The sequence below is a fragment of the Pongo pygmaeus genome, chromosome 14, assembly GCF_028885625.2.
Source record: "Pongo pygmaeus isolate AG05252 chromosome 14, NHGRI_mPonPyg2-v2.0_pri, whole genome shotgun sequence".
NCBI lineage: Eukaryota > Metazoa > Chordata > Mammalia > Primates > Hominidae > Pongo > Pongo pygmaeus.
In genome coordinates, this window is record NC_072387.2 from 110,072,809 (window position 1) to 110,098,175 (window position 25,367).

At 37.2% G+C, this 25,367-nt stretch overlaps 1 protein-coding gene and 1 pseudogene across 2 annotated transcripts in view; one reads left to right on the forward strand and one right to left on the reverse strand.

Annotated features, from left to right (window-relative positions):
- PCCA (propionyl-CoA carboxylase subunit alpha) overlaps positions 1-25,367 on the forward strand; it is a 454,909-nt gene that overhangs the window by 58,350 nt on the left and 371,192 nt on the right. For both annotated transcript variants that reach the window (XM_054445844.2, XM_054445846.2), the window contains exons 5-6: positions 7,401-7,514; positions 9,704-9,757. In XM_054445844.2, coding sequence (XP_054301819.1) covers positions 7,401-7,514; positions 9,704-9,757 — 168 coding nt within the window. The remainder of the gene's footprint in view (positions 1-7,400; positions 7,515-9,703; positions 9,758-25,367) is intronic.
- Positions 2,922-3,554, reverse strand: LOC129011167 (large ribosomal subunit protein eL15-like; annotated as a pseudogene).

The following is a 25,367-nucleotide window of genomic DNA, read 5'->3' on the forward strand; positions in this document are numbered from 1 at the left end:
ATTTCACTCTGTTATTGCTTCAGAAAGATGTATTCAGAAATATATGTCTGTGTATTTATGTCTTCATCACTAGACTTTGAATGCATGTGTGATAGCTTTCTCTTTAGTAAATGGAAAATAATCTTAAAGATTGCAAGCTAGAGCTGAGCCCACACTCTTACTGGTGTTTTCTTTTTTCCTCCCCTAACCTTACCTTGTCATAGTTTTTCTTAGGTAGTATTATTTATTTCTTTTTTACTATGTAGTGACATTCTTCAAATGTATACTTTCACTCTGGCTTGTCAGTAATTGGCTGGAAATTGTGATGGATCTATATAGTTTTTTTTGTGTTTTTTATAAAATTCTGTATAACATAAAGTTTACCATTTTGCTCATTTTATTTCATTTATTTAATTATTATTTTATATTTTTACAGATGGGGTCACACTATGTTGCCCAGGTTGGACTTGAACTCCTGGGCTTGAGTGATCCTCCTGCCTCAGCCTCCTAAGCCGCGGGGACTACAGGAGCTGTGCCACTGCACACGGCAGTTTTAGTCTTTTTATTTTTTGTTTTTTGAGACAGGATCTCACTCTGTTACCCAGGATGGAGTGCAGTGGTAGAATCACAGCTCACTGCCACCTTAGCCTCCACTTGTGAAGCCTCTTGGGTCTGCCACTGCTTGTCAGAAACTTTTTACTCTGAATTATTTCATATCTCAGGTGTTTTTACCTAGTTATTTTGCACATTACCCTTCTCAAAGGCATTTGTTCAAGTTTTTCCTAAGCTAATAAAGGAAAACAAACCTGAGTCATCTCTCGGCTGTCACTCTGCCTCTCCTGCTCTTTACATCCAACCATATGTACAGTCTTCACCCCACCCACCCCACCCCTACTCTACTTTTTCCTCTGCTTTATTCCACAGTCCTTTCCTTTGTGGTCTAGTACCCAGCAGCTACACTGACATGACTCTTGCTAAGGTTTTGCTTGAATACTTGATGTCTCCTTTCTCTCTGTCATTCTTCCCCTTCTCCCTTGATGCTTCTACTAAGGGGTCAGTGGTGTGAGAAGATAGTTCTCCTCTTGCTGGTTTTCATTATTTTGTTGTTTACTGTATCGTCAGGAATGCATGCTTGCAAGACAAAGACTAAAACAAAAAACAAAAAACCCAAACAACAAAAAAACCCCAGAACACCTTTGTTTTGGTTCCAAGATTGATTCAGTATTAGTTCCCTTTTGTGAAATGAAAACAGGATTGTAGAAAATGGTCTGGGAATTTTGCAACTGGCAAAAACGTATTCTCTTTTTTCCCTGTAGTTTAAAATTTTACCACTTTGAAAATCATGTAAGTCATCTTAGAAGAAAAATAGTAGTCACTAATTCTACCATCCAAAATAACCATGAATAAATATGTTTTGGTGCTACACATGTAGTTTTTCAAAATGGAATCAAAGCGAATCTTTAAAAAAAATCGTTTTGTTTTCTATGATCAAATTGCCTTTCTGGGAAAGGACATGCCAGAATGTTAGTTTTTTAAAAACTTGTATAAAGTATCTTTAGATACTTTGAATGAAATAGACAGAGTTCTATTCTTTTTTTTTGGAAATAGGATTTTATCTGGTTGTTTGATTTTTTTTTTTTTCAGTTATTCAAATGAAGATCGATGCAGTTGGCTTTCCTTTAACCTTTTAGTCTTTCAGGGTAATTTTCTCTTTTTTTTTGAGACTCTCAATAAGTTTATTATTTTTAAAATTGTGGTAAAATGCTTATAAGGAAATTTACCATCTTAACTATTTTTAAGTATACAGTTCAGTGGCATTAAGTACACTCACGTTGTTGTGCAGCCATCACTATAATCCATTTCCAGAACTCTTTTCATATTGCAAAACTGAAACTCTGTACCCATTAAATAGTAACTCCCCATTCCAGGCTCCCCACAGTCTCTGGCAACCACCATTCTACTTTCAGGATAATTTTCATTGGTTAGTAATGTTTGGACAATTTGATTAGATTTGGTGGATACTGAAGACTGGCCGGGTTATGTAACCTGTTGCTGCTTTCAGCCAAGAAGTGCATCTAGTCTGTATTACGTCATCCTTGGAGTGTTCTACCCAGTGTCTCGCATTGAAGGACATCACAAGGAAAACTGTATTCTCAGTGGTGGTAAATAGTGTCCACTTCATTACAGATCTCCTTGAGTGATAGGTTTCAAAATATGTCTAGGCATGAAGAAACATTTCCAAAGCTGCTTGTCTTCTCTACCTTTCTCAGTATATACTAGTTTAGAAGGTATTGAAAAGCTTTCACTGAGACCATTGAGTTTTATACTAAATATAACATCTGGCCTAGCACTGTTTATCACTCATATGCAATCTGTTTGATAAGGACAGGGACCAAATAGAATGTCTTTTTCAATGTATTTTAGGCATCTAATTGACTAATATGAAATTTTCTATTAATCCAAAGTTTTTAAATGCAGGCATAATTCCACCCCCCGCCCGCAAAGATTCAGTCTTGCTCTGTTGCACAGGCTGGAGTGCAGTGGCCTGATCGGCTCACTGCAACCTCTGCCTCCCAGGTTCAACAATTCTCCTGCCTCAGGCTCCTGAGTAGCTGGGATTATAGGCGTGCACCATTACGCCTAGGTAATTTTTTTTTTTGTATTTTTTGGTGGAGACAGGGTTTCACCATGTTGGTCAGGCTGGTCTTGAACCCCTGACCTTGTGATCCACCTGCCTCGGCCTTCCAAAGTGCTGGGATTGCAGGCATGAGCTACTGCACCTGGCCGCAGGCATAATTTTTAACCTATTTATATCCAAACATTTAAATTTATTTATTTATTATTTTTATTATTTTTTATATTATTTTTATTATTGTATATTTTTATTTATATTATTATTTCAAATTGTTGATTAGGTATGAATTTTACAAACTTTACTTATATTAACGGTAACGGTGGAGCTGGAGAGTATTGTGCCTTCTCCAAGCTGCCCGGCGAGAACCACCAATAGTGTGGTGGAACTTATGGCTGTTTCCAAGGGCCACGGCTCTTTTGGCCTGCAGATGTCAGCCCACGCATCTCCCTGTGCTGTGGACTGGTTTGGTGATCCATTAGGTGTCAGGATTTCTTCTGATAGCTTTATGGAATGGATCAATGAGGATAACCTCAAAAAATTTGTATGTGGAATCTTCACCAACCCAGTAAGAATTCAGGACTCTCAAAGCCCCACAGTGGCGTCCAGCTCATTCCTCTGCAACGGACTGAAGGCTTGGAGCAAACTTTAGCTGGTTGACACCATGATGGACAGGCTTGCCTTAAGTTGCACCCTTAGGAACTGGGCATTTTCGGCCACCACGGCGAACACGAATCCTATATATAACATAACCTTGCTTGGCCTCGTAGCCCAGTTGGTGCGCTTTATCAGGCTGGGTGGGGTGGGGAGCCCTGTGGAGAGCAGAGAGCTGGCGGTACTGCCAGCAATGGACCCTCAAAAGAAAGTGCATGACATCAGACTGCTGCTTTCTCCATAGCTCCTGGATGTACTCGTATGCACCCATCTTGGCTTACCTGATGGCTGCTGCCAGACGGAAGAAAAGAAGTTTAATTTATTTTTTAAAAGTTAATAAAGAAGATGATTTTTCTCAGTCCTGTAAGATGAAAAACGTATCTGTTGTTCTTCTACTTTGTTATTTGGAAATTAGGCTCATACGGGTAATAGCTGATACAAGTAATTTTTCTCTGAAGAATAAAATAATTCAAAATATAAAACTAAATGCTTGGCCGGGCGCGGTGGCTCACACCTGTAATCCCAGCACTTTGGGAGGCCGAGGTAGGCGGATCACTTGAGGTCGGGAGTTCGAGACCAGCCTGACCCACATGGAGAAACCCTATCTCTACTAAAAATACAAAATTAGCCGGGGTTGGTGGCGCATGCCCGTAATCCCCGCTACTTGGGAAGGCTGAGGCAGGAGAATCGCTTGAGCCTGGGAGGTGGAGGTTGCGGTGAGCCGAGATCGCGCCATTGCACTCCAGCCTGGGCAAGAGCAAAAACTCTGTCTCAAAAAAAAAAACAACAACAAAAAAACTAAATGCTTGATGGGAAAACTAATAATCTGCTTTAAAAATCTCTATTGGTTTTCTGAGAACGGAGAAGTTTATGAAGACAAACTATACTTAGTACTTAAAATGCTTTACTTTTCTTTTTGAAACATAGCCAGCAAATCCTGCTTAATTGATTAGTCTACCTCAGTTTAAACTTTCCATGGTTGTTATATATTTCCTTTGCCATTAAAATATATAAAAAGGAATTTATATTTTTCAAGATGTTGAAATTTTTGAAACATATATCTACTCAGCCTATGCAATATTAAGTCATTCTGCAGAATAGCATCTGCATTGTTTAAATATTGTTTGTTTTGTATTATTAAGCCAAGAAAACAACTCACACATTTCATACAACAATGACAACAAAATTGAAATAGAGTTTCAAAAGTTTGTTAGATTGTTCTTTCCAGGTTGACTCTTCAGTGTCTCTTTAACTAAGGCAGTAGAGAATTCTAATGTTTTCTTTTGCATGGCTTTTTGCTACTAGTGACCCTGGGCTAGACTGTGGGCTTGTTGAGATGTGAATGTACCCTGCCCCCTGAAGTAAGATTTGTTCCTGCAAATGGAAGAAAAGAAGCCAAGTAATCCTTTATAAACAACTTGTGTTCAGTCCTTCTTTGTAAAGTCCATAGCAGTTTTGACCTGCTTTTAATGCATGATTTATTCAATTGTTTATTGGAGCACTCTTTTTTTTTTTTTTAAACTGGAACAATCTTAATCACCCAGTAAAATATATTAGGCTCTGAGCTAGTTCTTGGTATGTTTATTTTATTTATTTATTTATTTATTTGAGACAAAGTCTCACTCTGTTGCCCAGGCTGGAGTGCAGTGGTGTGATCTCGGCTCACTGCAAGCTCCGCCTCCCGGGTTCACGCCATTCTCCTGCCTCAGCCTCCCAAGTAGCTGGGACTACAGGCGCCTGCCACCACGCCCGGCTAATTTTTTGTATTTTTAGTAGAGACGGGGTTTCACCATGTTAGCCAGGATGGTCTCAATCTCCTGACCTCGTGATCCGCCCACCTCGGCCTCCCAAAGTGCTGGGATTACAGGTGTGAGCCACTGCGCCCTGCCTAGTTCTTGGTATGTTTATAAAACGTTTGTGATAACATAGGAAAAATGTCTATTATGCTAGTTAAAAAACAAAAGGGTGTAAATTATATATGCAGTATCATTATGAAAGTGTATTTAGAGAAAAGACTAAGTAAAAATGTCAATACTATTAGGATGATCTCTCTCTCCTTTTTCCTTTTGAATGCATGTTCATTATAGAAATTTTGGACACATAAACACATGTGCTTATGTGTATCTTTTAATTTCTTTTCCTTGATAAACCACCAGTTGCCATACGTATTGCCAAGATTAAGAAGACTTTATGTAGGTGTAGATTTTTACCTCAAACATAATGAAAAAAAGATAATAAAAGTTGCAACTTTTTTGTACCTCGAAGACAATGGCTTTTAACATTTGATAATGAAAGTTACTAAGCAAGCTGCTATCCAAGTGTATCTATGAGTAAATAGCTTTAATCACATAACGTTGGGCTAGGGGAGATTAAAAAAAGAATTTAAGGCATAACCTTATGATCTGGTGGAGGAGAAATTGTAACAGTGTGCAAAGCAGTTAAAATGAGATTGTTGGGTAGATGAAATTATATGCTAAAATTTGCACTAACTACTCTCAGAGTTTAGATTAAAGGAGATTCATCCTAAATTGAAGTACTTGGGAAAGATCCAACGGTAGATGTGAAACTTGAAGTACATCTTCTATAATAGGTAGTATCTGAGGACAATAAAACAAGTGTGGATTTAAGTTTAAACAAAGACTTAAATGTATTCTTTTTAAAGGATTGTGAAGTACTTAATTTCTTTCTTACAGAAAAAAACTACAATCACAATTACAACAATAAAATTGACAGTAACAGGATCTGAAGTGGACAGAGGGCAATAGGGCAATAGAGGAGGGGGCATCCTGGTCTGAGGGCAGAAGAGCAACTTGAGGTTGGGGGCATACCAGGCAACGATAACCACGAGGAAGGCCTTACTTTGAACACAGGGATCTTTAGAAGCCCTTTGCAAGCAGGGCTGCTTTTCCCTACAATTGGTATTATTAAATAATTACCGAACGTATATATTTGGATATTTTATAGTAAGATATTGACCTGAAAATCCCTTGGGCATTTACCTGATCTTTTACCTTTCAATACTCAATATAATTTTTTACTAAAGTGGAAAATATGTATTGAATTGACAAAGAGAATTCTTAGCTTTCTAAAAGACTACTTTTTTAGTTTTTTAAGATCTCATTTAAAACAAAGTATTTAAAAATTATTTCATAACTGAAGACTAACAGAAATACTCAGGTATTTGCCACCTTTGACTTTTTTTTTTTTTTTTTTTGGTAGATTGTGGGTCATAAATGTTTAGGTATATGTTTGTGTTCCAGTTTTTATATCTGCCTTGCAAAATAATCGTAATCTGGAAGTTTCTGAAACTGGAAAACCATTAGGAAATTAGGAAAAGTCATTTAAAAAGATGGTAATCCTTTCATCAGTTAAAAAGAATAGACTCCTTTTAGAACTAAACTGTTTACTCTTTTTCATATTGAATGCTTAGCTTCTATTATGCAAAATAAATAGATTTAAACATTATAGAATGAGTAGTCTTAAAAATGGAGCATACATTCCTGAATTTTGAGTAGCTTTAGAACTTAATACACATATTTCTTTTAGGAATAAATGTAAAATGGATGAAGATTGAATGTGAGAGTATTTAAATGATTCTCAAGATTTTCTGGTTCATGTGTTGTGATATTGAACTCTTTCTTTCGTCTTAGGCTTTAATTTGTGCCTGGTGCTGACCTGATGCTGTGCAGGGACACTCACTGCATCCCTCCATTCAGTCCCTCTAATTATCCCAACTTCCTGGGGAGCTTGCTTAGAACTGGGCATGAGTGCTCGTTATTAAAATATTGGGCTACCCTGGCTACATGTAACAAGGTAGTTTTTGATATCAAATTTATGTATTGATGAACGGAATAGGAAGCTAAAATTGTTTGCTGTGATTTTACATAAAGAGGTAGGGGATACTATGGAAATTATTTGGTTAGACAATGAATTAGGCTGTAATAAATGAAATCATGGGTAATAGAGTTCCTGAGTTTATTTGTTGCATTGTTGCTTTTTAGTGCATACTCAAAAAGAAATATGACTCTATAAATGATATGCAGAAGAATCAGATTTGCAATTTTGTGTGTATTTGCAGATGATGGTAATTCTTTTTGCTGGGTGCATCTGTTAATGCAGAAATTTGTCTCCTCAGGTTCATGTGAAAATGGCGGATGAGGCCGTCTGTGTTGGCCCAGCTCCCACCAGTAAAAGCTACCTCAACATGGATGCCATCATGGAAGCCATTAAGAAAACCAGGGCCCAAGCTGTGAGTCTGAATGAATCTATCTACTGCAGCTGTTTCATATGTAGTGAGCAGAAAGCTAGAGTTTGTATTTAAAGAAAAAATAGGAAAGAATGATTGAAAATGCTGTTGCAGTTAGTTCATGTCACATGAGTTAAATGTGGTCGAATTTGCTACTGGAAATCAAAGGCTTTGTAGCATCTGGCAGTGTTGGTCGCTGATCCTGCAGGTGGCTGCTGGATTCAGCTTTCACACCAGGGAGCAGTTTCAGTTCATTTCCAAATTTGCTAGGAAAAAAGAAATCCCAATTAGTTTTGAGTATTAACCCTTTCAGTGTAATAAGAGCATTTAAAAAAATTCTATGTTATAAACAGGATCCAAAGACTCTGTTCAAATTCCATTTCAATGATTTAAAAATTACTTACACCTAGTACACTTCCAGAAATAAAAACAGCACATTTGGTAATTATTTTAGTTTGTTAATGTCAGTAGAATGCTCATAATTTACAAGGATAAATCATTCTCTCCAACCCCAGTTCTGTTTGAATAGAGTGGAATCCAAGGAAAAAAATGATTTCTGACATCAGAAACAGTGTTTTTTCTTTTATTTTCTTTTTTTAATTATCAGAACTAATTATATACAGTGTTAAAAACTATGCAAAGTTATCTCTAAAATTGGATGGAAACATCCAACACCAGCAATTAAGCCTGGAGCGCTTCAATTAGTGCTCACATTTCTTTTGAAAGAAATGTTTTAGTAAGATGCATGTTTAAATAAAAAACCTAGTTCGTGAACCTATATTATAGATGTTTACAGTTTATTAGCACAGTTAGTGAAGGTAAAACACTTTAACCTTTTAACTATAGCTTGCCAAAATAAATATGTAGTTGAGTGTTGATAAAATAAAGTTGGTGGAATGAAAACTCTTCTTCTCTGATACAGTAGTTTAAATTCTTCTGTACGATGTTCATAAAGCTTAGTTCAGCTTTTTTTTTTTTTTTTTTTGCTTTTTGAGATGGAGTTTCGCTCTTGTTGCCCAGGCCAGAGTGCGATGGTGTGATCTCGGCTCACTGTAACCTCTGTCCCTCCAGGTTCAGGTGATTCTCTTGCCTCAGCCTCCCAAGTAGCTGGGATTACAGGTGCCTGCCACCATGCCCGGCTAATTTTGTATTTTTAGTAGAGAAGGGGTTTCACCATGTTGGTCAGGCTAGTCTTGAACTCCTGACCTCGGATGATCTGCCTGCCTCAGCCTCCTAAACTGCTGGGATTACAGGCATGAGCCACTGTGTCCATCCCGAGTTCAGCATTTAAAAGTCGCTGATACATAGCTATTTCTGGATTATGATACTGGTTCCTTCAGAAATTTGATGTTCATTTTAGCAGAATTATTTTACTAGAAGTATGTTCAACACTGGCTGATACTGAAGTGGCTAAATTTATGTTTGGCCAGTGTGGGAGAGCCAAAAATTACTTGATTGGATCAGGCTGGTAGATTGTAGCAATGTGGCTTGTGGGTGAGGATAGTATAAAGTAGTTGTGAATGGCAAAGTTTGGGGTGAGGAAGGAAAGAAGAGTAGACATTAGAAGAAGAAAATTCAGAGCACAAAATAAAAGTAAAACCACACCTCCATTTTAGTTCAGTTTGATAGAAAGGGCTTGTTGGTAGTTGCGGAGTATTATTAATGCCATCAGGAATAAAATGTGTTAGCTGTCCTAGTAGTCTGGGTTTTGGAAATTACCAGTTTGTGAGTGCTGTAAAGAAAGGAGAATTTAGAGTTTTTCATCCATTTTGCCAGGGTTCCTTTTACATAATTCTTTGACGCACCAGCCATTGTGAAATTCTCCAGAATTGTGGACAAAGTTAGCCTCAGGAAAAGAAGAGAGAGTTTTGTTGAATATTGTAGAGAAATGCCAGTGGGCAGGAAGCTGTGTGGGCATATACTCCCCATTATGGTTAGGACAAAGGTAGTGTGTGGAAAATGAATCAATTAGGACAAAGGGAGTGTGGAGAAATTAAGTATGAGAGGCAGTTTCTTGGAATTTGATTCTGATCCTAGTAATGTGAGTTAGAACTGATCATTGTGTAAGAGAAGTGTACTTATTCAAGGGCTCTTGAACAGTAAATATTAATACATAAATGCACTGTACATTTTGCTTATAAAGCTTTTGCAATATGATAAAATTGAAAGTGCTTTTTGCTTTCATTTCTAAGGTACATCCAGGTTATGGATTCCTTTCAGAAAACAAAGAATTTGCCAGATGTTTGGTAAGTTGGTAATGAACCAGAAACTGTTCATTTCTATTTCAGAAAGCAGTGTGGTAGCATGGCTTTTGTAAATGTGAGTAGTGATGGATTATAGAATTTTAATTAACCCAGCAATTCTTTGAAAATTGTTTGTGAAAAGTGAAATGGCTTTATTCTGAAACTCAACTGTTTATTTGAAGAGTAATTATAAAAATAGAAAAGTTTAGAAAATCACCATTACACCGAATGAATGGTACCTGGTTTATTATATACTGCATGGTATTTGAATTAAAGTTAAAAACTTCAGATTTTTAACTGTAAATATGTTAGGGGGTTTAGTGAGTTATCACAGTGATTTAATTATTTTGTGGCATTTAATATCAAATCTTACCAGTGCCTCTATTTTGGGTGAAGTTGTTTTTAATGATCTAAATGTCCCCTTCCAGCTAGGTGAATTAATGTATGTTTGTTATTAAATTGATTTTTCCAGGTATATTTATAACTTCATTCAAGATGGTACTGAAACCTTATTTTTTAGGTACTAGAATATGATTTTGATTAATGTTTGTACATATGTTTGTTATTAGATCAATTATGCCAGGTACTATCTTAATTTATTCTAATATGTTATACTTGTTTCTGTGGCATACAGTCGTGTGTTGCTTAACAACGTGAATACATTCTGAGAAATGCATCATTAGGCAAGTTCATCCTTGTGCGAACATCACAGAGTCTACTTACACAAATCTACATGGTAGAGTCTCCTACACACTTAGGCTAAGTGTGTTATAGCCTATTGCTCCTAGGCTACCAACCTATACGTGTTGCTGTACTGGATCCTGTAGGCTGTTGTAATATAGTGGTAGATAATTTGTGTATCTAAACATGTAAACAGAGAAAATACAGTTAAAAATACAGTATTAGAATCTATGGAACCACTGTCATACATGTGGTGCCTCATTGAAATATTCTGTGGAGCATAACTGTACTTGTATTCTGTTCTTCCACGGATTGGAAATTATTTGTGAATATTATTCTTTTCTAGATGGAATTTCCACTTAAAATCTACAACTTTAACTTGAAACAATTATTAAGATCACAGAATTGTCTATTTTAACCACCTTGCTTTATGGGTCCAAAACTAAGGCCTAAAGAGATATCCCGAGAGGGCAAATTACATGGATGCATCCAGAGGTTCCAGTTTCCCAGGTTTTATGCAGCGTATCTACATTTTTTTGTTTATATCCCTTTTTATTTTTTATCTTCCTTGGAATTTTGACCAAGATTCTGTTATTATAAAAACTATTTGAATATAATACTTAAATTTAGATGTGTATGTGTGTATATATATAATGTAATGTATTACATTTAAGGCTGTATAGATGAGAGGTCGGCACACTACAGTCTACAGGACAAATGCAGCCTGCTGCCTGTTTTTGTAAATAAAATTTTATTGAAACACAGCCATGCTCTTTCATTTATGCATTGTCTATGCTGCTTTTGTTCTGTGACAGCAGAGTTGAGTGGTTGTGACAGAGACCATTTGGCCTATCAAGCCTAAAATACTTTTTCTATGGTCCTTTATAGAAAAAGTTTGGGAACTCCTGCTATAGATGAATATCCAAATCCAAATTATATGAGTAGGATAAGTGATGTGGTGCCAGTGTTATACATTTATTCCTATACAGTTAATACATTTATTTATTTTATATATTGTGTATAATATTATATACAGTTTATGCATTTTTTCAGTTATTAAAAAAATGCTGCTTTTTTTTTTTTTTTGGAGACATAGCCTTGCTCTGTCACCCAGGCTGGAGTGCAGTGACGTGATCTCGGCTCACTGCAACCTCTGTCTCCCGGGTTCAAGCTATTCTGCCTCAGCCTCCTGAGTAGCTGGGATTACAGGCACACACCACCACGCCTGGCTAATTTTTGTATTTTTAGTAGAGACAGGGTTTCACCATTTTAGTCAGGTTGGTCTCGAACTCCTGACCTCGTGATCCGCCCACCTCGGCTTCCCAAAGTGCTGGGATTACAGGCATGAGCCACTGTGCCTGGCCAAAAAATGCTTCTTCAGAGTCTGTTTAAGGCCTTTGAGAAGGATATATTAATAAAAATGGATCCAATCTGGTTCCTGCACACGGGGTGCTCATAGTCATGTTACGGAAAATAAGTTGATACACAGATCACTTCAGGGAAGAAAATACTGTGAGATAAGATCAATATCTTTGTAAATGAAAGTAAGAAGGATGATTTCCATCTGGGGTTCTACATTAGAGAAAAACCTGTAGAATATACAACCTCCTCCTTTCTTTCACACGAATTTTCTTTCCAAACCTGTTTCCCCATTTCCGTTTTATCAGTGCTGTGCCTCCACCCAGCCTGACTGTGCGCTGCTCCCGTGCGTGGCTGGCTCTGCCCTCAGTGCTTTCCTCACTCTCTCTGGGTGAGTGTGCCTGGCCTCCCACCCACCATGTCTAACTGCTGCCTGCCCTTGAAGGCACAGTTCACATGCAGCCACTGCGGGGAAAGGGTTCTAGATCCTTCTGTTGAGAAGTAATTTCTTTCCTTGGACTTTTTGTTTCAGTTTGATTGGAATGTTTTTGTTTTTGGAAAAATGATTTGTGCTTTATCTGATACGTTGTTTTTACTTAATATGCAAGACTAAAATGATTTTTTGATTTTTTTTTTGCATAACTGCGGTGTATTTGCTTTAGAAAGTGTACAATAGGCCAAATTCCCCCAATGTAAAAACACACCAAACTTTATAAGACTGATAATTTTTTTATGCTGAGTTTATGCGAAGCAGGATTGGATTTTATACAGTCCCTGCTGTCCATGACTTGAAAAAGATCATGTGGGCCGGGCGCGGTGGCTCATGCCTCTAATCCCTGCACTTTGGGAGGCTGAGGTGGGCAGATCACTTGAGGTCAGGAGTTCGAGACCAGCCTGGACAACATGGCGAAACCCCGTGTCTACTAAAAATACAAAAATTGGCCAGGTATGATGGCACGAGCCTGTGATCCCAGCTACTTGGGTGGCTGAGGCAGGAGAATCGTTTGAGCCCGGGAGGTGGAGGTTGCAGTGAGCTGAGATCACGTTACTGCACTCCAGCCTAGCCAACAGAGGGAGACTGTCTAAAAAAAAAAAAAAAAAAAAAGATCATGTCTTTTTGTTATTGCTTAAATAGTTCATAGAAAAAACAAAGCTACACATAATCCTCATAAAAATAGCGATTTTCAATAATTTTAATGTGCTGAGCCAACAGATTTTATTTCCAAGGTGTTTTCTATTCTGTATTTTCCGTGCAGACTTCTTTTATTATGAGCATTAAAGGACCATCCATGGGAGACTATGAGGATTGTTAGGATGAGGCAAAGACATCTTAACAGAGTTTACAAAGAGCTTTGAAACGTGAAACTACCTTCTCTGGAAAAATGGGATGTTGGCTTGAAGATATTTCCTAGTATTCTGTGTTTTCTTTCTGGTTTTTCCTATGTTGTTTTAATCATATTATCATACCTTGTCATTTCAGGTAACATAGCATTATAAGTTATAGTAATTAGTTTCAAGAGAAACATATGTTAGAATTTGTGTTTTGTGTTTGGATCCTATCTGTATACTTGAAAGATATACGTATATGTAGATGGATAGTGAGTTCCATCAGGATGCTCAGCGTTGAAAGCATAGGAGGGAACTGTGCTGAGCATGTGAGGTTTGGCGATTGTGCTCTTTTATCTTCTTTCTTTCTTGAGGTTTTAGCAAGATAAGAAATGTAACTACTGTAAAATGAGAGGTAGTTTTTAAAATAGCCACTGGGTTAACCAAAACCCTTTTAAATAGCCGTGGCATCCATTGTGGCCAAGGGTCACATAGTTTTGCTCCTGGAAGTGTAAATTTTTTCAGACCTCCCCCGGCCCCCAGAAATTTGCTAGTATTTATCAAAATTTAAAACATCTATATGTTCTTTAATTTAGCAGTTCCACCCTTAAGAATCTCACATACAAAGATATACTTGAGAAAATGTTCATGGTAAGGTGTTTCATAATAGCAAAATTTAGAAAGTGTTCAAAAGTAAAATGTGGAGAATGGTGGCTTCCCTGCAGGGTCATTGGTCCTCAGTTATAAGGCTGCAGTCTGTGGTGTGTTATAGTTTAAAGTGTGTTATAAGCACTTTGTAACTAATACTAAAATTCTAAAGTTAGCAAGTTTGCCAGTGACTTTGTTTAACAATTTTTTTGTTTATAAAATAGTTTAAAGTGGATTAAAAATGATCCATATGATACTCTACTCATTCATGTTTAAACTTTTTTTTTTATTTGAGTAGGAAAAAATAGGAGAGACTTAGACCTTGCAAGCCCAGAGTTGTTTATAACTCTTATTTTCACTATATGGGCTATAATCTGCATAGCTCATGGAAATGCATTACATATTGCAGCTTAAGAAGGGTTGAGAATTGTTACTGTAGTGTATTTTGTGTAGACATCATTTTAATGACATAAATTTTCTTATTAACATTATTATATTTTTCATTTTGGACACAGACCTTTGATTTTAGTATATTAAAATTTTTAATTTTTGAGAATGTAAAATCCTAAGAAATTTAAGCACATGGTAACATTGAAAATTAGGATTTCTTTCCATCTTTGAACCTTCGAAACAAGACCCCAATTTAAGTCTTTAGAGGTCACCATTGTTACCTTCTGGAGCATGTGTGTTTGTGTGTGTGTGTGTGTGTGTCTGTCTGTCTGCGTGTGCTAGAATTTTGCTATCGATTTGTTATGTAAGATAACTCTTAGTTGCTTAAGTAGGACTTACTTTTTTTATATGAAAAGAAGTGGCATAGAACTTTTCTTATATAAGAAAACAGTGGTCCCTAGGCTTTTAAAAATAAGTATGGAATACCTACTTGCAGATAAGTTATTTAATCTTTATGACAACCTATGATGTATTTTTATTTTTATTCTTGGTTTTATGGAAAAGAGAACAATCTCTGAAAGGTTAAATAAATGCCTTGCCCAGTGTCACATAGCTGGTAAATGAGAGTATGGATCCCTTGTTTAGTGTATGTTCCAGACTGACTCTCAGATGCATTGGAACTGGGCTGGGCTGTTAGTGGTATTTGTTTTTAATCGATAGCTTTGGCTGGCATCTGTTCCTGCTGTTGGTGGAGGCTTCTCTCTTTCTGCTCCCTTCCCCTCTTCCCCATTGGTGTATCATCATAGAGATCTAAAAAGTAGAGTTGTTTCTTTTGTTTTTCTCATCTTGTAACTTGGATGCCAGTGAAGGCAAATCCTCACTTGTATTTGCTAACTTACTAAGTAAGGTAACTGAGTGAGCTTTGCTCAGTTAACTGAGTGCCAGAGCTGCAGCATAGAGATATTGATGCCTTTTACCACTCGTTGATGTTCTTAAGTGGAACTAATGAAGTCTCCCTGGATTTGGAGGAGAAAGTTCTGTGACTCCTTTTTCCTTTTCACAATAATTTTATAATATTTTTCTAATTGTGACTTTTGTACATATGTGATGTTCAAAAGAATTGATAAGAACTAATGAATGCAACTTCATAAAACCCTTATTATGACAGAATATCTTTTGAAATGTTTGAGAACATTTCCTTTCCTATATGTTGGCTTAAGTTCAGCTTTTGGAATATTTGAAGATTTTGAATGCAGTGTGGAATACTAAATGCTCTAAAGTGAATGCCTGAAAAAGGAAAACTCTCCCTTTACAGTTAGGGAGTCTTCTAAGGATGTAGATAGGTCAGATACTTTTAGGGCTTGTGGGATTTGGGGAGTGGTTTCAATAGGAAAAGTCTGGGATTTGATGAGGCTGGGATTTTTTCCCCTTTGCTTGAGGTTAAAACAGGTTGAAACGTTACATTCTAGTTTTCCTATTACGCTCTCTCCTTACTGCCCTATGCATCTATTAGCTCATTCTGGAGTCAGAATGACAGGTAAATTCTTTCTCTGCCACTTAGTAGCTGTGTGATCTTGGACAGGTTGTTTAATGTCGACCTCTGAAGATTGTGTTTTATTCTTACTATTTGCATGGTATGTATTTCTCCATCTGTGATTTTATGTTGAAAATACTGTGTGTTTCTTGTAGCCAGGATATAGTTGTGTCATGCTTTTGAAATAATTCTGATGGTCTCTATTTTTAAATTGTAATATTTAGACTATTAAGTTTTTTCTTCTTTAGTTTGCCTTAGTGTATTTTCTTAATAGCAGCTTTATTGAGATTTAATTCATGTGTCATCATGCTCACCCTTTAAAAGTACACAATTGAGTGATTTTTAGTATAGTCACAGAGTTATGTAACCATCACTACTATGCAATGTCAGTAAAATCCATTAACATTTAATAAATGATCAAAGTGGTTGGATTTATGTCTAGCATTTTATTATTTGTTTTCTCTCAGTCTCCCCTTTTTTTCTTCTGTTTTCCTTTTCTGACTTGGATTATTTTAATAATTTTTGAAATTCCATTAAAATTTATCTGTTGGATCTATCTATTTTTCAGTGTTTTTTCTAGGATTGCAATATCCATCCTAACATTTCATAGTCTAGTTAGAGCTAATATGATACCATTTCAAGTAAAATGTAGAAATTTTGCAATCATATAGTCCATCCTCCTTCTCTTCCCATCACTATCCTCTGTGTTATAGTTGTCATATGTATTTCATCTGCATGTATTATAAATTCTATGGGAAAATAGAATTAATTTTGTTATAAACATGTTGAGGTGAGTTAGGACATTTCTTTAAAATGATCTGTCAAATATAAAATATAGAGACAAATCTCTAGATTAAATATTTTATTTGAGAATCACAGAATTGGAATTTGAGACATACACATGGGGTCTTCAGTATGTCCAAGGAACAAAGAAAAGGTTGAAGGTTTTATTAGATAGAAAAAAAATGTTACTGATTATTTTGAAAGAAAGTTCATTGGTACTTGAAAAGCGTTGGGAGCTGGCAGGCTCGGATAGGAGAGTGACAGTGGTAGGTTAAAAACTAGTCTTAGAGTGATAGCAGGTTGTTTCAGCAGTTACTAGGTAAAGTTGGTCTTAGGGTTACAGCAGGCTGTTTCAGCAGCTGGGCTTCTGGACAGTTCAGTTCTTGGAGCCTGTGCTATGTGCCCTGAGTGCTTTTTTCTCCTGACTCCTTGCCTCTTATGTAGTTGGGTATACAAGAATGACACAATTCATATAATCAACTTTCACAGATCCAAATATCATTCAGTTGAAATTAAGACTCATTTTATTTTGGTCCATTTAAAAAATGTTGTATTTTAAAATTACATATGTATTTTTATTGTGGTAAAGCAGACATAACATAAAATTTACCCTTTCACCAATTTTAAGAGTGTGGCTCAGTGGCTTTAATTTTATTCACAATGTTTTGCAATCATCAGCTCCAGAACTTTATAATCACCCCAAACTGAAACTGTACATATTAAACACTAATTCCCCATTTCCCACCTACTCCTAGCCCCTGTTAACCTTCCTTTTACTTGCTGTCTCTGTGAGTTTACCTATTCTAGGTACCTCACATAAGTGGAATTGTATAAGATTTGTTCTTTTATGTCTGGCTTATTTCACTCAGCATAATATTTTCAAGGTTCATCCAGTTCCTTCCTCTTTAAGACTGAATAATAGTCTACTCTGTGGATATACCACAGTTTGTTTCTTCATCACCTGTTGATGGGCATTTGGGTTGTTTGTACCTTTTGGCTGTTGTGAATAATGCTGCTATGAACACTGGTATATAAGTATCTGTTTGGGTCCCTGCTTTTGCTTCTTTTTAGCTTATAGCTAGGAGAGGAATTGCTGGGTCCTATGGTAATTCTATATTTAACTTTTTGATGATCTGCCATACTGTTTTCCATAGTGGCTGTACCATTTCTTATTCCCATTGTTTTATTGTTTTTAATAACCACCAAATCATGCCTTTCCTTAATGCAAGCTCTGAGTAATTAGTTGACTCATTAGATATTTGTAATGTAGCTTTACATAAGTTTAAGAGGTTTAATTTGACAGTATCTTCCTAACCAATATGTTTGTGCTTGTTAGTCTAGTGTTACTGCCAGAGACCTATTGCACAGACTTGTGGGAGTATTGGGACTATGGGCCATGGACATTTATTAATGTTTTTTCCCCTAACATTTCTTTAATGAAAAATTTAAGAAATACAGAAAAGTTTGAAGAATTGTACTACAAATGCCAGTAGATTCTATAATTAACATTTTATTTGTTTTTAACATATTTATTCATTTGTGTTTTCCTCTACTCATCTATCAGTCGACCTCATTTTCATTTTGCACGTCAACTTAAGTTGTAGATAATAGTACAATTCACTCCTATACACTTCAGCTTGCAATTTTTAAAGCAGAGTTCAGGCCGGGTGTGGTATCTTACACCTATAATCCCATCACTTTGGGAGGCTGAGATAGGAGGATCACTTGAGGCCAGAAGTTTGAGGCTGTGGCGAGCTATGAATCCAGCCTGGGTGACAGAGCAAGACCCTGTCTCAAAAAAATAAATAAGTAAATAAGTACAATAAAAAAATAAACCAGAGTTCATTATTCATTTATAGCTTTTCCAAGAAAGCCTTACTGAAATATAATTGCTATTCAATAAAGTGCACATATATAAGAAATTAACTGTACACTTATATGTGTACACTCATGAAATCATAATCACAATCAGAATAAAGAATGTATCCTTCAACTCCAAAGACTTGCCGGTGCTCCTTCGCTGGCTCTTTTGGCCACTTCCTAGCCTTCCTCCTCCCCTTTAGGCAACTACTGATCTGTTTTCTTATCATAGATTATTTTGCATTTACTAGAATTTTATATAGGTGGAATAACACAGGTTATGCTGTTTTTTGGATTTTTTTTCACCCAGCAAAATTATTTTGAAATTGATCCATGTAATTGTATCAGTACTTCATTCCCTGTTTTTTTTGTTTTGTTTTGTTTTGGAGGCAGAGTTTCCCCTCTGTTGCCCAGGCTGGAGTGCAGTGGCACAACCTCCGCCTCCTGGGCTTAAGTGATTCTCGTGCCTCAGCTTCCCAAGTAGCTGGAATTACAGGTGTGCACCACCATGCCCAGCTAATTTTTGTATTTTTAGTAGAGATGGGGTTTTGTCATGTTGGCCAGGCTAGTTACGAACTCCTGGCCTCAGGTGAGCCACCTGCCTCAGCCTCCCAAAGTGCTGGGATTACAGGTGTAAGCCACCGTGCCTAGCCTGCATTCCTTTTTATTGCTGAGTTAATTCCTTCTTATTCCATTGTATGGGTTTACCACCATATTTTTAGTAGCCATTCTTCTGTTGGTGGACATGTGAGTTGTTTCCAGTTTTTAACTACAACTAAAGGTGCTATGAACAAGTAGTTATGTGGGCATATGCTTTCCTTTTTTTTTTGGTAAATGCCTAGGAGTGGAATGGCTGGATCATTTGTATGTTTTATCTTCTTAGAATCTGCAAACTTGTTGGTACAATTTTACATTTCTGCCAACAGTGTATGAGTGTACTAGTTGCTCCACATTCTTACCACCCTTTAAATTTAACTGTTATACTATGTAGTGATGTCTTATTGTGGTTTTGATTTGCATTTGTCTGATGATTAATAATGTTGAGCTCATTTCCTTTATATCTTTGTCGATGTGTTTGTGAAGTCTTTTGTCCATTTTTAAATTGAGTTGCTTTTCTTATTTAGAAATATTAGGGTTCTTTATTCTAGGAAAAATCTTTTGTCTGGTACATATGATTGCAAATATTTTCTCCCATGATGTGGTTCTGTTTTCATTTACTCAGCAGTATCTTTTGAAGAGCAACAGCTTTTAGTCTTGTTAAAGTCCAGGTTATTGATTTTTTTTTCCTTTTGTAGTTTGAACCTTTTGAGTCTTAAAAATATGGGCCAGGTGCGGTGGCTCACACCTGTAATTCCAGCACTTTGGGAGACTGAGGTAGGTGGATCTCTTGAGTCCAGGAGTTCTAGACCAGCCTGGGCAACATGGTGAAACCCCATCTCTACAAAAAGTAACAAAAATTAGATGGGCTTGGTGGCATGCAGCTGTAGTCCTAGCTGCTTGGGAGGCTGAGGTGGGAGGATCACTTGAGCCTTGGGGTTTGAGGCTGCAGTGAGCTATGGAGTGTTACTGCAGTCCAGCCTGGGCGACAAAAGAAGAATGTGTCTCAAAATAATAAATTATTTAAAAAAATAGATATATGTAATTTCTTGCCAAACTCAAGGTCACTGAGACTTTCTTGTTTTTTGTTTTGTATTTTTAATGTTTTATAGTTTTAGATCTCTGATCAATTTTGAGTTAATTTTTATATGTGGTGTGAAGTAGGGTCTAAATTAATCTTTTTTGTATGTGGCTATTCAGTTTGCTATACAATCTCTTGAAGAGGTTGTCCCTTCGTCTTTGAATTGCCTTGGCACCCTTGTAGAAAAAGTAATGGGACATGCATGTGCAAGTATTTTTTCCAGACCGTCTATTCTGTTCTATTGAGCTAGTTTGTCTTTATCTCATTACCACACTGTCTTGATATTGTCTTGATTAACTTTCTAAGTTTAGATATCTAGAGTGTTAATTTCTCCAGCTTTGTTGCTCCCTTTTTTTTCTTTTTCTTTTTTTTTATTATACTTTAAGTTCTAGGGTACACGTACACAACGTGCAGGTTTGTTACCTATGCCATGTTGGTGTGCTGTACCCAGTAACTCGTCATTTACATTAGGTATATCTCCTAATGCTATCCTTCCCCCATCCCCCCACCGCATGACAGGCCCCGGTGTGTGCTGTTCCCCATCCTGTGTCCAAGTGTTCTCATTGTTCAGTTTCCACCTGTGAGTGAGAACATGCCATGTTTGGTTTTCTGTCCTTGCGATAGTTTGCTCTGAATGATGGTTTCCAGCTTCATCCATGTCCCTGCAAAGGACATGAACTCATCCTTTTTTATGGCTGCATAGTATTCCATGGTATATATGTGCCACATTTTCTTAATCCAGTCTATCACTGATGGACATTTGGGTTGGTTCCAAGTCTTTGCTATTGTGAATAGTGCTGCAATCAACATACGTGTGCATATGTCTTTATAGCAGCATGATTTATAATCCTTTGGGTATATACCCAGTAATGGGATGGCTGGGTCAAATGGTATTTCTAGTTCTAGATCCTTGAGGAATCACCACACTGTCTTCCACAATGGTTGAACTAGTTTACAGTCCCACCAACAGTGTAAAAGTGTTCCTATTTCTCCACATCCTCTCCAGCACCTGTTGTTTCCTGACTTTTTAATGATCACCGTTCTAACTGGTGTGAGATGGTATCTCATTGTGGTTTTGATTTGCATTTCTCTGATGGCCAGTGATGATGTGTTGCTGACTTTCAACATTGCTTTAGCTATTTCATGTTACATATAGATTTCATACACTTGCATACACTTCATGTACATATAGATTTTAGAATCAGCTTGTTAATTTCTCCAAAAGCCTGTTGGGATTTTGATTGTGATTGCGCTGAATATGTAGATCAGTTAGGAGAGTCTGGATGAGTTAATTGCCTCCCAAAGCAAACGAAAAACAAAAACACTCTTTTTTTTTTTTTTTTAAAGACAGATTTTTGCTCTGTGACCCTGGCTGGAGTGCAGTGGCACAATGTTGGCTCACTGCAACCTCCGTCTCCCTGGTTCAAGCGAAACAAATACTCTTGAGAGGAACATAACAGAATTTAGGTCTCTAACTGTAGGACCTCATTCATAATATATGACACATACTCAAGACAAAAGACAACAGGGATGGATGGTAACATGAATACCCAAATGAGCAAAGATTTTTTTCCCCCTTGGGATTTTCTTTTTTTCCAAGGGGGAAAAATATTACAGAGTATAAGATCCAGGCTGTCTGTTTATTAATAGCTTAGTCCATTAAATGTATTATACCTAGCCACCACTAATAAAACACAGCTGTAGATAACGAACTCTTTTTTTTTTTTTTTGAGATGGAATCTCAATCTGTTGCCCAGGCTGGAGTGCAGTGGTGCGATCTCGGCTCTCTGCAAGCTCTGCCTCCCAGGTTCACGCCATTCTCCTGCCTCAGCCTCCTGAGTAGCTGGGATTATGGGCGCCCGCCACCACAAACTGGCTAGATAATGAACTCTTAAAAATGCTTTGTCCACACCACCTTTCATTTACTTCCATGTATTACTAATCCTGCTGAGGCCATCTTGGTGTGACCTCCTCCCTCACCACTGACTCCCTCTTTTCTCTCTCAGAACTTCCTTACTTTAACAATCCAGTTGAACACATATGCCACCTTATTCAGCAGTTGAATCTCAACCTGAGAGATTCTAATGTTCATTTTTCAGTTCCACACATAACCATCGTGAGTAAGAGAGGCTCATTCCCATAGAAGGATGAGGTTTAAGATTGCTCCAGTCATTAACAGTATGCAAGATGTCAGATAGAGTTTTACTGGGTCTAAGATAAATTAGGCTGTAACCAAGAATATTTATCTATCAAACCAGCCTCTCCACACATCCCAATGATAAATTCTGGACAAAATAGGAAAAGCTACATAATACCTATGGGTACCAGAGAGCAGCCACAATTAGACGGAAATAGGAGGGCGACTACCTTTGGAAGGAGGAAATGGCATGGGGGCAATTTCCTTTTTTGGCCTTTTTTGAACAGCTCGTGGAGTGAATTCTGGAGTGTTCCATGTAGGCATGGGTCCGATTCCAAGCACTCCAGCTGAGGCTAAAAGAACCAAAGAGAATTATTAGCTGTTTCTTATGCTAGTATTGGGGGAAAATATTCAAGTTCTACCTAGGTGACTCTTGAACCCCCTTTTGAAATGTGACGATGTAGCAGATGCTGTTGATGCTGCTGTCCACCCTTTCTGCCCAGTTGTTAGCGTCACCTTAGGTGACCATCCCTTCCCTGTGAGTCTCAGTGGTAAATCCTGACTAGTGAGATCCTGACCAGGATTCATTCTCTTCCTTATCAATGACCAGTTTACGAGAGGCTCGTGGTCCAGTTTGATTCCTGGCAAGTGAGGGGACCTTTCAAGAAAAGATTTATTTTCATTGTGTGAAATAAGCCTTTTTAAAATTATTTTAAGTCATTGTAAACTGAGGGTTTTTATTGTTGTTGGGATTTTTGTTTTGTTATTTTAATTTTGGCCAAAACCAGCAGGTTGAAAGACCAGTGTTTTACAGGCTGACATTCTATTGAATCTTAAAATAGAATATAGCTTCTGATTCTTGTGTTAAGCTTTCTGAAGTAATTTAGAAACAAAACCCTTTATGGATTACATGGCAAAAAAGGCATGTTTCAACCATAAAGTAAATTGTTTTAAAAATTTCCCTTAATTTGGCCAGGCACAGTGGCTCATGCTTGTAATCTCAGCACTTTTGGAGGCCGAGGTGGGCGGATCACCTGAGGTTAGCAGTTTGAGACCAGCCTGGCCAACATGGTGAAACCCCGTCTCTACTAATAATACAAAAATTAGCCAGGTTGGTGGCGGGTGCCTGTAATCCCAGCTACTCAGGAGGCTGAGGTAGGAGAATCGCTTGAACCCAGGATGCAGAGGTTGCAGTGAGCTGAGATCGTGCCACTACACTCCAGCCTGGGCGACAGAGCGAGACTGTCTCAAAAAAAAAAAAAAAAAAAATCCCTTGATTTATGTAAGGATTAGTCTCTTTTGTATGCAAGTAGAAGGCTGAACTCATGCTTTTTATTTTTTATTTTATCATTATTTTTTGAGAAGGAGTCTTGCTCTGTTGCCCAGGCTAGGGTGCAGTGGCACGATCTTGGCTCACTGCAACCTCCGTCTCCCAGGTTCAGGTGATTCTCCTGCCTCAGCCTCCTGAGTAGCTGGAACTACAGGTGAATGCCACCATGCCTGGCTAATTTCTGTATTTTTTTTTTTTTTTTTTTTTTAGATGGAGTTTCGCTCTTGTTGCCCAGATGGAGTACAGTGGTGCGATTTCAGTTCACTACAGACTCTGCCTCCCAGGTTCAAGCGATTCTCCTGCCTCAGCCTCCTGAGTAGCTGGGATTACAGACGCCTACCACTTTGCCTGGCTAATTTTTGTATTTTTAGTAGAGGGAGTTTCACCTTGTTGGCCAGGCTGGTCTCAAACTGCTGACCTCAGGTGGTCCTCCCACCTCAGCCTCCCAAAGTGCTGGGATTATAGGCGTGAGCCACCACACCCAGCCTGAACTCATGCTTTTTGATTCTTTTGTATCACTCAGCCTTCTGGAGGTGCTTATTAACTCTTTGCTAGATTAGAGAAGTTGCTAAATTCAAATTTAGAATTCTGGAAATAAATGTAGAAGGGACGCTTTGAGAAGCATCCTTGTGCTTTCATTGTGTAATGCTGTTTTTAACTTATAGTAACTTCGTGATGTCTTAAAATTTATTTTCATTGATTTATTTGTATGTGACTCCTAAGCTTAGAATTCAGTTGGAAAGATTTTTGTTTTTGTTCTAGTGAAGGACATACATTGCTTGAGGATTTTGTTGGGTTAAATGAAGTAATGCTAGTTGTCTCTGTTACATATAGTTAATGATTCTTGTTGCCCCCAGATTTGTTCTGAAATTAAACTTTTAAATGCATGTTTTCTCAAACAGGCAAAGAAGCAGAAATAATGAAATGATCACTGGGGCTTTGTTTCTGTACTGGTCCTTATTTAAGGATATTACAAGGTTCCTAAGTTACCATTTTGACTCATAATATGTGATATGCTAATGTTCCAAGCACAGAGTATTCTTTTCTGTATGTTTCCACTTCCCAACCTACCTATGGTGTAGCGCCTGTCTGCACCACTACGTGTGTGCATGTGTACATGTTCCTAGCTTTTTATTCAGTCCTTTATGTGCTAGTTGATTGTTGAGTGCAGATAAAAATAACGTGTTGCATTTCTTAACCACAATATTTGATTTATAAGGAAATATTTTGATAACAGCATTTATAGTAATATATGCTCTTACTGATTAGAATGCCACAATTGATAGAAAATATATTGGATATAAAATTAGTTATATATTTACATAATCTATACACAAGTAACAACATATTTTACCAGCATAGTGTACAGTAGCCATAAAATAAGAGTGGGTGATACAATAGAGCATTGGTTCCCAGTATGTTCTGGGGTACCTGCGGACTCTTGAGACCCTTTCAGACACTCTGAAGTAAACAATTTTCCATAATAGTTTTTCCTGCTCTCATTCTCTGAGGATTGTGCAGTAGGGTTTTCCATGTAACAGCAGAGTTATATGATATATGTTATCACAACAGGTTGAATGCAGGAACCAGATTTGAGAATCCAGCTGTCTTAAGCCACATGTTAAAGAGATTTGTGAAGATGTAAAACATTTCTACTCTAATGAATTTGTTTTAAAAATGTTACTTTTAATTCTTAATGTTAAATTGGCTATTCTTTTGAAATACATTTTTAAAAATTTCTTAATTTTAACATGGTAAATATTGATATATACAACACGTATAAGCCAAAGCTCCTTGAGATTGTCAATATTTAAAACTATAAAGCCCAGAAAATTTGATAGGCACAGTCCTGAAAGGTGACTGGGTGGCCTCTTGAGATAGGGTGAT